The sequence below is a fragment of the Halichoeres trimaculatus genome, unplaced genomic scaffold (genome assembly GCF_033239565.1).
Source record: "Halichoeres trimaculatus isolate MK-OKI-2021-1 unplaced genomic scaffold, fHalTri1.1 fHalTri1_scaffold_17, whole genome shotgun sequence".
NCBI lineage: Eukaryota > Metazoa > Chordata > Actinopteri > Labriformes > Labridae > Halichoeres > Halichoeres trimaculatus.
In genome coordinates this window covers 19,963,717-19,978,863 of record NW_027437195.1, presented here as the reverse complement: position 1 = coordinate 19,978,863, position 15,147 = coordinate 19,963,717, and the positions used below count along the sequence as shown (strand labels likewise).

At 41.3% G+C, this 15,147-nt stretch overlaps 1 protein-coding gene across 1 annotated transcript in view; it reads left to right on the top strand.

Annotated features, from left to right (window-relative positions):
* cdin1 (CDAN1 interacting nuclease 1) overlaps nucleotides 1–15,147 on the top strand; it is a 59,142-nt gene that overhangs the window by 15,078 nt on the left and 28,917 nt on the right. Inside the window, exons 6-11 of the mRNA XM_074692055.1 lie at nucleotides 526–598; nucleotides 9,713–9,792; nucleotides 10,094–10,143; nucleotides 11,486–11,553; nucleotides 12,943–13,008; nucleotides 13,262–13,367. Coding sequence (XP_074548156.1) covers nucleotides 526–598; nucleotides 9,713–9,792; nucleotides 10,094–10,143; nucleotides 11,486–11,553; nucleotides 12,943–13,008; nucleotides 13,262–13,367 — 443 coding nt within the window. The remainder of the gene's footprint in view (nucleotides 1–525; nucleotides 599–9,712; nucleotides 9,793–10,093; nucleotides 10,144–11,485; nucleotides 11,554–12,942; nucleotides 13,009–13,261; nucleotides 13,368–15,147) is intronic.

The following is a 15,147-nucleotide window of genomic DNA, read 5'->3' as shown; positions in this document are numbered from 1 at the left end:
CTGTTGTTTCACACAGTTTTTCCTCGGTGATCATCCTATGATTAAAGCTCTCCATTGTCTCAGAGCCAGGCCGCAGAATGTGCTGATTTTTTTTTTGTTCACACCAGATGAGAGACTACAGTTGTCCGTTTGACAGAGGTGAAGGCAATTCAGTCGGGGATTTCGGCTGCATAATAAGCGATCTCTTGTACCTGTGGGAAAGGTTATTGCAAAGCAAGGCTTTCAAAGAGCAATTTGCTTAGGGATTGTCAAAAGTTAGGTCAAGGTTTGGAATAAGTAATAATATCATTTAGAGCCATTACAACCATTATTACCTGTGTGACATCAGCCAAAAGGAGAATGGCTGGGTAATTTTAGTTCCTTAAATATGAGTCTCCCTGCTATATGTTCACACATTCAACTGTAAATGTAGGATTTAGTTTGATGGTTCTGCAGAGATGAATCCCAGTTCAGCTGTAAGTTTAGATTGAAGTTAACTTTCAGTCTGTTAATGCAAATCCTTTCTCTTGTTTAATCTCTGTAAAGGTGGATCTTTCTCCAGCACTGATGGCTCGCATCATCCTTGACAGGTTCCTCCAAGACCTTGAGGGCGAAATGCGTGAGTACCACTTTTCCATTTACCCCTCAGTCCTTTCTATCATCCACCCCATCAGTCTTAATCGTAGCACTTTGTCTTTTGAATTCCATTTGCTTTGACTCCCAATTCCAGTCCTAGCTGCTGTATTTTCAGCCTGTCCGAGCCTAATGAGAGACAGACCACATTTAGAAGTAGCCGCATCCCAGGGCACATGACTGGCAATTAAGCACCGAGAGGACCACCTACCTCTCAACCGCAGCGTGGATCAATGCTAGCTCACCTCATGAGTGTTATTTATAACAAGCCTGATTTCTTCCCTCGCCCTTCTTCATTCCCAAGTGCATCCATTTACACCATACCTCTCTTTTCTTCCTTCATCTCTTTCTTTTATTGCATACCTATTGGGGGAATTGAGCTGAGGGGAAGAGTGGCAGGAAAAGCAAACCATTCCTGTGGAACACTGATAGACACACTGTGGGAGAAAACCCAAAATGTGAATGTCAGAGATTGCCCAGAGAGTGTTTGAAAAGCCGTCCTTGAATTATTCTGAATTTTAGCTTTGTGACCATTTTGCATTGTTTGCAGTCAGATCATCTGACACATATCATTTGTTTTATTTTTCGAGCAAGCTCAATATCACTTGCACACCACATTCTACATCATTTCCATAGGTCTACCCCGAGGATTTTGTGTGCACATGCATGTGCAGCGGTGCAGTAGTCACTGCTTTGAGAGTGAATCGCATGGTGTCAAAAAGACGTGCCTCCAATTTAATCAAGAAAGAGATTAAAGTGGATGTGTGTTATTTTCAACTTCACCACTGCACAGCCATTTGTCAAAGTCAGAGATGTGATTGCTTTGGACCTCACCGTTATCCAGTGGCTGTCAAAATAGTCGTCTGAGCAGCTTGTAGAACAGGGCATTCATCCAGGAGAGGCACCCCCATATCTGATAATAGCACCCTGCATCTCTCCATCTCCATACAGTGCTTTATTATTTTTACAAATAGATTGAAAAGAGATAGAACTTCATGGTTGTAAAACAGTTTCTTAAGATTAAAAACAGCCATACAAGAAGAGTTTAGTGTTAGCATTCTAGCAGGAAATGTTGCACAAGGTTTTTGATTGTAGTGTTTCCTGTGATTGTTTTAGATCCTGTGATTGTAATATTAGGTACTGTTTAATCTATAACCTAGGGATTCACAATATATCGGTATCAATATCGTTGTTGGCTGATGTTGGTATTTTTTTTAACATATCGGCGTCAGCCCATGTGTAAAAGTGGGCAGATAAATATCAGGTTGCGAATATCGAATAATATGCCAGCCATTTTCAGAGCATCTTGAACGATCTTTCAAGACCCAAATAATATTGTTTTCTATGACTATGTAAACACCAAAACTACCTACAAAGAGTGGAATCTCCTTTTTTATGTGTCTTTTCCTAATTTTGATCCAAAAAAAAGAAAAAATATACTTTTTTGATCATGGTCATCTCGGGCGCTCCATCCTTTGATCCTCTCCATGGTAGCCTTTTCTCATGATCGCGCCACTCTTTCTCTCTGAACTACCTTGACACATAATCTCAGATTTTATTAAGAACCAATATAAATTTTGGTAATATCAGTTATTGGCCATAACAGCAATATTAATATTGGATATCGGTATCCAACATAATTTTCATATAAGTGCATCCCTACCATAACCTTCTATATGACTTTGGCTCTGTCATTTTATTGTACTTTCCCAGTATTGCCATCTGTAGAGTCAGTTGTTTTGAGGGTCACTTCTGTTTTGACAGAGCTCCTCTGCAGGCTCCTCGCGACCTGCCCGGCCTTTTCAAAATGAATTGCTGCCCACATGGACTGCACGGTCAAACCCTCCAATCTCCCTCTGTGTATATTAGACTCCAGTAATGTGCTGCCATTATGAAACAATGCAAGGATAATTGTCTTTGCTGGCAATTAGCTAACAGGTTGGTTCAGTGCTATTGTCAGGCATATCCGTCAAGCTCCCCTCCAGCAACCACACCACGCTCTCCTGTGCATGTGTGTGTATTTGTGTGTTTTGTCGGACCCTAGAGGGAGGGCAGGCAGGCGAGCTGCAAAGATCAATAGACTTCTATATAAGGGACATTACCCCCAACTGGGTGAGTGGCTTGCCTTTGCCTCGCACCATCGTTTTTTTATTCCCCTTCTCCTTCCCTTTGCATTTAAGAGACACAGGAATGGGGCCTTTGGGACTGTGGAATATATGTACAATCACTAGTGCTGGATCAATACACAGTTTTAAATTGTTTTCTGTCCCTTCCTTGTTTTGTTTTGCTCGCTTGTTCTCTCCCCCTCCCTCCTTCCCTTCCCCTCACTCCCTCAACCCTCCTTCTCTCCTTCCTTCCTACAAGCAACACACCACCACTAACACACCTCAGCATGATGACACAACGAGCAGGCCCCCTCCACTCTCATTGCTGTAGAAGTATTGGAGAGAGCCTCAGTCAGGCAGAATGAAAGACTATCTGGTGGCGCTTGTAAATAAATCAATACATTCAAAGCAGTTTTATCACGTATTGAATATGATATCAACATCCATAATGCTTCTGGTCTCATGAAAATAGACCGGGCAGTCAAGGGAGGAAAGGTCACTTGTGCTCTTTTGAACTGTTAATACCTGCTATTTTCAGGTCATAAAAGCTACACATTATATGTTTGAAGGGAAATTAGAGCAATCTTAACCAGATGAGACAGCTTTAATGTTTACCAGAGCTCCTTTCAGAGTTGTTGATGATGGTCTCATGTATCAAAGCTGGCAAATTAGTTTTTCTGGCACTTTTACATAACTATAATGAAACCCAAATAAGACAGCAAAAGTTTTATAGTCATCATTACAGAAAGATCTTTTAGGATGTCTTTTTCTTTTACTCAAAAAGGGAAAATAATAACACTCTGATGGAACTGTCTTCTATGTTATCACATTGGAATCCCAGAAATACCTATTAATAAATATGGGCAACGCATTTAAAGAGCGAATACCCCTATAACAGGTGCTAACATATTACACAGCTATTTAAACAGTACTGTTAAAACTTTGTTCAGATTGTTTACATAAAACCATTCCAAATATCAATAAGAGGAAAACGCGTATGCCAGTAAAAATATACGACAAAGGCATAAACAAGAAATTAGGTTAAGAGCATGGAGTGTGTAGTTAATGTACACAGCCTCCCTAATGCCACCTGTCTGTTTCTGAAAAGCATTTTTAAAGCAAATGCAGATCATTTTGTAGGCGATGCGGACTTCGAGTTTCCGCACTAACAGCGACAGGGCGCCCGCCAGTCACATGAGCTGATCTGTGCCTCCAATTGGGCTAACGCACGATCTTAACATCCTCCAAACTGCAGAGTTAGAAAAAAATTATCCCCTGTGCCGATAGTGAAATTAGCAATTTAGACAAGAGACATGTTTTGAACCAGGCTGTAAATAGGTTAATTTCTGCTGTGAAAACAGCTTGTTTCTGGCTTGATGTGTAAGTGACTTCCAATACCTAGGGAGATAGGATCAAGCTCACACTTGAGAAACAGCAGATTTTAGCACTCCCGCATTGTCACGTATATTTAGACCAGAGGTTGCCGCTAGGTCTAGAGCAAACTTCCAGAAGTAAAACTACAATATATATGTTGATCTTATTAATACATAACTTGACTTTGACAACTTTGCAGAGTAATTAAATTAATATCTTTCTTCTTGGTTTTACATGAGGGACTAGATCTTATTAGATTATAGTTTATGGTTAGAAAAGACTACTGAATAGTATTTTTGCTTGAAATACTCATCCCACTCCATTTCTGAAGGGTTAGTGGTCAGACTTTAACATTAATAACAAAACACCCCTAACATCTGTTGTACCCTAAAGTGTTACCTTCTGGGAGACAGGAGCAACAGATCTAAGCTGTCCTTCCAACTTACATCAGTTACACAGTTAAATAAACAACCAGCTACCATCATCCCTGATGGATTATTCTAGGTATGCTACCCTGGTTTCACTTGTTTTTCTATGTAGCCTTAGTCTTTCATACTGTATTTTAGGATTAACATCATTGGGCATATTTATGGGATTTTTTTTAACTTTCAAGTATTTTTAGTGCATTTCTTTTGCAATATTGCCTCATAAAATTCAATCCCTTTAGGACAAGAAATTACATCTTATCTTATTTCATATTGTGCTTGTGGCACCAAGGGATGCTCATAAGTGACATCTCATTGTCAGTTGTAGTAGAGGGATTGACATCACATCCTACTCTTGGTTTTGGAAAGTCCAAAGAGTCTTTTGTTGGTGTTTGTTATGTTATCTCTCAATGTTCCTCCTCTTCTCTGCCTATCTGGTTGAGAATACAGCAGAAACAATACACCTGACAATCACAACATCATAAGCCCTCTTTTTAGTATTGGGAAGCTAAAAAAAAAATAAAAAAATCCAACCAAAATTCTCTGAAAAGAAATAATATGTGTTCATAAACCAGCTCAAGAAGAGCTATTTGTGAAGTCAGTGACTGTGTTTGTGGGAAAAACAAAATATTTGACTTGATTGGGTACTGTGATGACACCTGTCATCAGGGGGAACTTTAAATGCTGTGCTCTACTTCTGAGGGGCATCATGCCATTTTTATACACTATATTTATGATACAGGACTTTTATTGTATGACTTAAAAGGTAAAACGAAACTGGACTAAACAGCATGTGGTCTGACTTCAATATAATGACTAAAATTGCTGAAACAAGCAAATCTTAAGCATTTTTTCTGAGTACCCATGCAGATTAATTTCAATAGATAATAAGTTCCTCAAACAGAAACATTGAGCAAATATCATTACTTCGACTGAAAATATATTCAAAATTGGTCTTAATTAAAAAATGTAATATAGATCACTTAAGAGTTTTGTAAGCGACACAACAATCCATTGCACAGCTGTATTGTCCCTCTGTCTCTGTCTGGGTAAATACTACCTCTCAGTCGTCACAACAGGCACACTGGGGGAGCTCCAGCTCTGTCTCTTTCCCCTCCTGCTACTATCTCTTCATCTTTTTTACTCTATCCCTCTTTTGACAGGGCTTGATGTGCCTCTAGATTTAGACATACTTTTTTGAGGAGGCAATTTTGCTAGCTATTTGACCTTTTCCATTTTCCCAAGGCCCAGCTCCAGATTAGATTGCCGCTCCATGTTTTGTAACTATGTGATTCGACCGCCTTTAAGATTTATTGTCACATTCCTTTACAGAAGCCCTGTACGCGAGGTTATAAATGTCCCACGTTTGATGTTAACACTGTGAGAATGTTAGCGTCGACTATGATCCTTGGGTTCCTTGACAGAATTCATAATAGCTTCAGTGTTTTGCAGATCAAACGTGTTGATAACTGAATATTGTTTTACTGGTCTATCCAGTAAAAGCTCAACTTCTACTGTCATTGTTATAGTTCCTCCTCTCTTGTCTTCAAGTGCTCCTCTCCTCTCCTCTGCTCCTTCACCTCTCCACTGAAGCAGCCTTTTTTCAAATAATGAGAGTAAGGGTGCTTCATTAGCAAGAAAGGAGTGTTTTTTTCTCTCTGTGTGTATGCATGCAAAGAGTGGGTGCAAAAGGAGGTAAGCAGCACTTCACTTGACAAGTATACTAATTACTCCTTTTCAGCAGAAGAGCTCCAGTCAGCCTCTGCCACAGTCTAATGGTCTGACCTGGGAAGCTTCTCTCCATGGCAGAGCCTCCCCAGATCTACTATTACTACTGCTACACACACACACACACACGCACACACAGAATTGTGGAGTCTCATCTCACTGCTATCAGGGAGAATCAGGTGGAAGCAGATCAGTTCTGCCCCAGTAACCTCTTCAGGGACTGGGCTCCTCCTGCACGGAAGATACCACCTCATATCATCAACCAGCACCTACACACCACCACAGATACTTAAAAAAAAAACACATTTATTCCCCTCCTCTCCTCTCCTCTCCTCTCCTCTCCTCTCCTCTCCTCTCCCTTTACTCTCCTATTCTCTCTCCCTTTCCCATCTTCTGTTTTTTTTTCAATACAGGAGGATAAATTTAAAAGGAGTAAATTGGAAAATCAAATGAGGGCTTTAGGCAGCCGCAGAGATTTGCAGAGCTGTCGGCCAGCGTGGCGGAGCCTCATCCATCATGTCCCACAAGTAGTCAATTCCTCTAGTATCTGTAAATGTTTTCAGATATTAGCCAATTTATATGCTCCGAGATTCATCATGGAAAATCAGCTTTAGCGGTGCACATTATCAGGACCTGTCTCTCCCTTGCTCCATGAAGTTTGATGAACGAGTGCCCCTCCACAGCTCAATGGCTTGTGCATGGGGAGTGTGGGATGCAAGGGGGGTGTTGTAGGCATACAGAGGAAATGGGTAAGCGCCCCCCCCGACGTGGGAAAGAAGTGGGGTTTTTTAATTAATAAACAAACTTGCAGAGGAGCTCATCAGTGTCAGGCGCAATAACAATCGTCATCCGTTATTGTTTATTACGGTCCTCCCTCAACAAATGCTGCTATCTAATGAGGTTTCTCAACATTTTTTTCAGTGTGAGATAATGACTTTTTCACCCTAGTGGAAGGAAGAGTGGTTGCAAAATGACAGAAGTAAGCAATAAGAACTAAAGCCAAGGTTATGTTGCTGTTACCTCGCTGTGTCTGGTTTATCTTCTTTTGGGGTTGCATTCAGAAACAGGCTTGTGATTTGTTTACACTGCTTGTTTTCTTTAGCGAACCCCAACGGAGGCGTCGCATTTCACATCTTTTCTTCTCCTCTCTGTTCTTTCTGTTCTGATGTTTGACGGTGTGATACAGCGCCTTAGTCAGAATTTATACCAACATGCGACAATTACAGTAAATTTGGCGAATGTTTACAAGGTGCAAAGTCGCGCTGCAGGGCTTTGTTCCCTGTGTCTGGTGTTCCTCAGATTATGCTTTTTATTTTCCCTGTATGTGTTTTATGTGTGCGCCCGTGTGTGCTCTCCAGTGTGTGTTTTTTTAAAGCATGGTGTGTGTGTGTGTGTTGCAGAGAGGAGCTCAGGGTGTCACAGAGGAGTGCTGCCGTGCAAGGCGGGGGCGTCTTTAATAAATGTATGCTGATGTTGGAGGCTGCAACCATGCGAGGGATGCAAGGGCCCTGTTGTTATTTACTGCTGTGTTTGTGCACAGCGGCGAATCCCGGGCCTGCAAATGGCATTACAGCCTGTGATGAATGAGCATTAGGGTAAACTCATTTTAAAAGCATCCTGATTTATTAGCAGCCCGGCCTTCCATTTTCATCAGGTCAATGCTTGGCTGAAATTCCACAATGTCAGCGCCAAGGTCACCTCTTTATGGCTATTTTTAACCCCATCGCTCAAAAAGAAGCAGCAGAAAGGGATCCTATCACTTATTATGGCCATCCACCCAAAAAAAAAAAAAACACATCAAAGGTCTGGGGAGACAAGGAGAAAGAGTCCTGAATGTGTGTGTGCGTGTGTTATGTGAGAGACCAAAATGTGGTGGTGGTCAACCTCCAATTATGAGTGCTAGTAAGACAAGAGCTTTAATGGCTGCTGTTTGCCTTCAGGGAGGTTTATAACACACTACTGTTTTGCAGAAGCAGCGTCAAATCTATAAAACGACCATTAGGAAGAGGGAAAAAAATCAATCAAAATGCCATTAAAGTGGAATAAGTTGCCAATATTGCTGATGTGGTTGCGGGTCCTTTGATTTTCCTTCAGATTATTAGGCACAGTCGAGTAGTGACTTTGTTAAGGGAAACCAGTGTTGTTGGGGAGTAATATGTCTCCGGGCTTCATAAAGTTTGCTGCCTCATATTTCCCGCTTTATTGATTATCCATTATCATTTGTCATGAGGTGTCCTAACTCAAGGGGAAAATATAACCCTCTTTCTTCACCACCGCCACCCGCACTGCTCTGCACAGGAGCACGGTATGGATCTGCGTGTGTGTGAAGGTACCAATCTCTGAGAAAAATGAGCAAAGAAATAAAGCACAGCCCCGTGCCTTGCAGCTCTAACACGGAGTGTGAGGTTATGGCGAGGGCTGAGAGCTGGGGGAGTGCACTGTGGCTGGGAGAGAGTGGAACAGAGAGGATGGAGGGGAAAGAAAGATGGAGACAAAAGAGGGAGAAAAGGAGGAGAGCAAAGGAGAGGGAGTGCTGAATGGGCTTTGTTCTTCTCCGCCCTCCTCCCTCTTTATTTCATCATAAGGTAGATGAGGGATCACAGCGCTGTTAGTCCTCTCTGTGATAGTTTTGTCAAGGAGTAATTCCTCAGGAGGAACTGTAAAGGTGCAGAGAGAAGGAGAAGACGAAAATGTTCTGGAGCTGTTCTGTTGAGGAAATACATTTAGCAAACGCTTAATGAGCTCGTATTTTCTTAATACACACAAGTCTTGTTTAATTAATTGTTTTAGGGTTTTAAGACTATCATCCTGATACATTTCAAACTAAGATGTGTTAATTTTAAGTCATACTTGTTCCAGATGAGCCCGTGTGTCTCTGTTGCTCCATTCACCATCCATGCCTGAAATGTGAATAGAAACATTCCTTTGTACTGCCTGCAATGCTGCGAGTTTGTCAGCGCCATGTATCACTAAAATGGCGTGCCTCGACCATTTCGTCACACAATGATACAATCCATTGAATCCAAATCTTTTTAAGAAATGATTTAAGGAATTTTGTTGCTGTTGCTGTTGCAGTAGCGGCGAATCAATCCCGGCCGGCTTTTCCTTTTACCTGATTTATAATGTTGGTAGAGCCAGAATGGGGATGAGAGATGCAGAATAGTCTGCGTTCATAACATAGATAAACTGCATGGGGTTCCTGTGCTGTGGACTGAAACATTTATCTATAGAAAATCTGTGTAGACACCAAATGGCCGTCTAATGGATTCATGTGGAAATACTGCACTAACAGAGGTGTGGTGAATTACCATGCCTTGTCATCTTTGTCTTTTGTCTGTTTTCATCTTTTGCTCTCAATTTGATGCAGTGATCATGATTTGTAATCACACTTATCATAAGACAAAGAAGTCTAATATGATTTGCATCCCAGTATTTAATTGATTATGCATTTGTTTGTCTTATTCTCAGCCTCTAAACCAGTCCTCAACAGCATGCTAAAGGAGCCAGCGCTAATTCCAGATCAAATTTTGGCTCAAAACATCTACCAGGTAAGTATTCCTGCTTTAAATCTAAACAGAAATAATTTAGTTGCGTGATGTCAAAGAGTAGCTCTTCAGTTTTAAATCCCATTACCCCTTTTTCATGTCAGAAATCTCCTTCCTCAGTAGAATAAGTTTTAAGTGTTTTTGTACCACCGTCATAAAGTCACGTGAGAGCCAAGCGGTCATGCCTGCCAATCTGCCAGCATCTCTTGTGTTTCCCTCGCTCCTCTCCTCGTATGGGCTTCCTTCCCACCCACCAACCCACCCTTTTTCCACACGCCATAATATTTCTTCCCCCTCTTTTCAGTGCACAATAAATGACTGCTGTTATGGACCGCTGGTAGACTGCATCAAACAGTATCCTATCCCATAAAATTTTAAGCCTGAAATTGACGAGGAGCTATTGAAGGGGATGAGATGTGTCTGGCTTCACCTGACATAAAAGTTCTGCTTCACAGAGGAAGTGTTTCATCCTGCCTGGAATATCCAACATCACGAATACAAGGGGGCTGGAAGGTGATGGAGGGAAGAGGAGGGGGAGAGGGTGGGTTGATCTGAATGCATCTTGATGTGCAAACAGCAGATCATACCAAATGTTCTATGACAGAAGAAAATAATCACTCATAAGCCTTATTATGGTTGAACTGTCCTTTTTTCTACACTTTGTCATTTTTATGCCTGTTAAAAAATCTTAATCAAAGATTTATTATTAAAAATGAGGTTTTTAAAACTGTGATAAATAATATGCAGTTCAGCACCATGGAGAGCTCTTAGCATGCCAATCTAATCTGAAGTTTTGATTTAAATTGCACAATGATTTTATTAAATTAGCTCAGGATTTGGTTTAACTCCACGTGCTCATTTATTTCACTTATTTTCTCTACCTCACTTGTTAAGGAGGGGCTTTTCCGCAAACAAAAGTTAAGACCTGTTTAAGGGTCAAACAGCTGGGCAGCAGACCTCCTCTTTCCTATGGGAGGGGACTTATTTGAATGAGCCTACATGTGTTCATCTGCATCTTATTGTATTTGTCTGAGCTGTCATGCACGTAGTGGGGCAGGGCCCTTCTGTTTCCAACCGCTCAACCCTGTCCTCCTTCACAGCCCCTCCTCTTCACTTTCTTTGACCATCCTCTTGTTTGAGTCAACTTGAAGTCAGTTTCATAGTCAGAGTTCATAATAACCACCCCTATGAATTAATTGCAATCTGTTTTTGGAGGATGAGTTTTGTAGAGGAGAGATTTTAGAAAAAGAAGCATTTATTCTAAAAGTATTCAACTTCTTTGATTTTCAAGGTAATGACTGAAACAGCAGGACCAGACGCTCTGTGCATTTTCTCCAAGTTGGCATTTGTTTCATGTTCTTCATTTAGGTAATGCACTTTCAAGATTTGTTGTAAAAGCAGATTAAAGTTGACCTGGAAAATCTGATTGTACTCTGCTAAAACGAGAAAGTGCTTTCACTTTGCACTGTGAGACGGCAGAACAATCTGGAAAGTAGATTGCAATGGCGAGATTAGGTTACACGTGTACATTTGAGCTTACATCATCTTGTCTGCTTCTACTGAAAATTTTTCACATTCATGACAACATGTTTTACCAGTAAAGTTTTTTTTTTCTTGTTCTATCATTAAAAAAGAAGGAGTTTCACTACATGTATGATATCTTGCTGTATGTTGGAAACCTTAACTATATTCTCAGCGCTATTGGCCAAGAGCATGAGGTGCTGCTTCGTGATAAACTGCAGGAGAGGAACCTTTCATTTCTTGGTAAGCCATCTCATGACCTTGCATTTATTCAGTCCGACTGATCACGACTGTGTGGCTTTTATGTAAGCTCTGTAAAGAAAGACTTGGATGTGACGGAAGCCGTGGATGTTAACATGTATTGATTTGCTAAAAATAGGAGCAGCTTTCAAATATCCTTGAAAGTTAATGCACGATTCATATGGTATTTAAGGTAAAAAAAATAAAAATAAAAAAAAACCTTTATGTGAATGAATTACTTAATTTTCTAATGAAATGATCTCTAGTATTATGTTGGTATCAGTAATATATCTGTGTATGCAACTACTGTTTTCATTTTTTAAGCAGTGATAAAACTGTTACGATATATAACTTCTGCTTGCCAACAACATTGTTTTCTTCTAACAATATCAAATCAAGGTAGAGTGCCCAGGTGAAAAATTGTAAAACAGAAATTTTCAAACCCTCAACCCCCAGCTCATCATCATCCCCTAGGTTAGGTGAGTGATGAAGGATAAAAGTCATTCCCTCTGCCATTAAGACCATATCATTTATTTGGACCTGGAGTGCTGACCTTTCCTCCGTGCCGTACAGAGGGCTGTTCTAAAGCTGTCAGAGTTCAGGCGACATGAGAGCCACAGAGGCCGTCTCACCCCATCTGATAAATGGATTGGAAATAAGCTAGCCAACAGCGGCAATGGCCCATTAATTTTAATCAAAGGTGATGTAAAAAAGAGCCACATGACAATGTCAACAGTCCAGTAGGTATGAATAGAGGCTCCTGTTCAGGCGCACATTACCACACCCACGATGCCCCTCTGTTCCAGGCCTCTGGCAGCCTCACTGACCTCCCTCAGCTCTCCATCTCCCCCCTTGGCTGATGCGTCCTCCTCTCCAGCACTGACACCACCACCCTCCATCTCTCCTCAATTCCCTTCCATGCCCCATTAGTTGAGCTTGGCTGGAGACAAAGAGGCAGGCCCTTGGAACTGAATGACCTGGTCAGCCTGAGATTTAATGGAGAAATCAGGTGTTGGAGGGATAATGGCCGAAGCGCACCAGAAGTCAAGGACAATGGCTGCAGCCTGCGCAGGCAGGGGTCAGGCTCACACAGTCCATAATGCCAACCTTGTCCCTTTGCTGTATATTTTACAAAGCTCTGCCAAACTGGAGAGCGGCTCTGTAACTGGGCTCTCACAGGTTTTGTGCTACGACAGCGAATACGTGGCAGGCAGAGTTAATAGTTTTACTGAGCTTACTGTCCTCGACTGTTATTTCTGCTTTGCTAACACTCAGAGCTCTGTCACTAGTGAAGGTTGTTGGGTTACGCGCTGTAGCAGAACTTCAGGGGAGAGCAAAACTAACAGCAAAGCAAAAGTCAGGTGTTAAAATTCTGCACTTTGTCTCCTGTAGATGAAAACCAGCTGAGAGCCATGGGCTATGACAAAACACCTGATATCATCCTGGAGGTTCCTATAGGTTAGTATTTACACTGCAAATGTCAATATTTCCCCTGAAATGACTGGCTTTCAACTTAAGCCACGATTGTCCAGTTGTCAGAACCTTGTCATTTTAATGCCAGATCGTCTTTGATTTTCACAATGACTGACAGAGAAAAAAAAAAGAAAATGTCACTTGTCCCTTCTGGATCGTGCTAGCGTGGCCTTTTTGTCACTGATTTTTCTGTGTGGATGTGTGTGTTGGATGTGTGGATGTGTGCTCCCTGAAACAGCTGTAGAAGGACACATTGTACACTGGATCGAGAGCAAGGCGTCATTTGGAGATGACCACAGTCACCGCACTTATCTCAACGAACAGTTCTGGAGCTACTGGAACAGGTGAGTTTTGCTTCCCTAACTGTCGCTTTTTTCTTGTTTACATAGCCTGAATATCAGCCTGTAATAACTTTGCACATAGTTAACTTCTCCTTTTTGACCACAAACCACAATTTATCAGCATTTAATCAGTTACAAAATCTCATCATATCTTTGTCCAACTACTTCCTCTGTGCCACAGTTCACTATACCCACACATCACAATACTTCCACATCCGCTCCTGCCATTCTCTAATATCTGCCTGTGAGCGTTAATATTTTCTGTACATTACTAGTTAATATTGTTTTGGAAAGACAGATAAGATTGGGTGATTAGCATGAGAACCAATATGAGGCCTCCTGGTCTGACCCCTTCAAAGAACTGAGGTGTGAGTTGAAATTCTAGAAATAATAGGAAAAGAATGAGAGTTTGTCATGATTAGTTTAAGAATTTTATTTGTTGTACCCGTAAACTGTATTAAACATGGACATAGCCTCCGCGACGTCACCCATCTGTTTCTGAAACCGTGAAATGACGCCAATCCCCAGACCGCAGCCAATGTGACGCTCGTTGTGAGTTTTTCTTCAAGCAGCTACAGGGCGCCCGCTTCTAAACTTCTAAACTGCTGAGTCACAAAAAAAATTCACTCACCATACAGTGGATGCCGATAGTAGAATCAGCGCTTCAGGCCAAAGCTGTTTTTCGAACCAGACTGTAAATATGCTTTTTTAATGCCGTAAAAGTCCATTTTCATGACTGGGTGTGTACGTGACTTTTGGTCTTTCTGCAGTCAGCCTCAAGCGGATTCTCAATGAACAGCAACTTCTGCATAACATTCATTTTTACTAACCTGATGTTGCCCCTTGGGTATACCAGGTGATTGTGATACAGTTGTGGTCCTTTTCTATTTCATAAATGCGCAATTCACATTCACACTAAAACTTCTAAGCTACCATTTGTCCCAGAAGAGTGATAAAGTTTAAAACGCACACATTTAAGAACAATATTTTGAAAAATAAAATACTATTTTGTTTGTGCTTAACAATACTTTTGTTTTGATTCTGATTTTAAGGCCATAACTTAAAACTAATTTACATTATTTCTTATTCTTACCACCTCCAACTCAGAGTTTCATGCCAGTCATGCCAGATTGAATGAATCTGTTCTGACCTGGTCTATGTGTTAGTTAGCTTACCACTGTTAGTTTTTATCTGTCTGATAGCACAAAAAACAACCTCTAAGCCTGAAGACTGAAAGTGTCACATGGATCTTCCAATAGACACAGAAGTCTTTCTGTATTAAAAGCAGAAATGTTGGTGGGGATTCTGCCCATACACTCTCTATAAGCTTAACTCAAACTGCCGTCACTTGGCATGGCCACTTTTGAGCTGCAGCTCACACAGACAGACAAGCAGGGGGTCTCTCACACATGGTCTTTACATCCCTGCTTCCCTTGGCAAGAGTTTCCAGCCACCAATTTGAACAGTCGCCCACACTGCCTCCTCCACCTCCGCCTCGCTCTGGCCTCGGCCCTCTTCAGCCGTGACGGCCAGCTGACGTGTTGTGACATGATGCCGGAGCGCCAGGAGGTTTCAGACCCCCAGGCACTGCCAGACCCCCCTCTTTGCCTCCTTGATTTTTGTCATCTGGGTGCATGTATGGTACCAGATCAGGATGTAGTTTCTGCTTTACAGAAATAATTTTTTTTGTGTGTATTATTTTGTTTGTGCTAACAATATTTATTTTCATCACGATTTTAAGGTCATAACTTAAAAACTAATTTCCATTATTTCTTATTTCTCC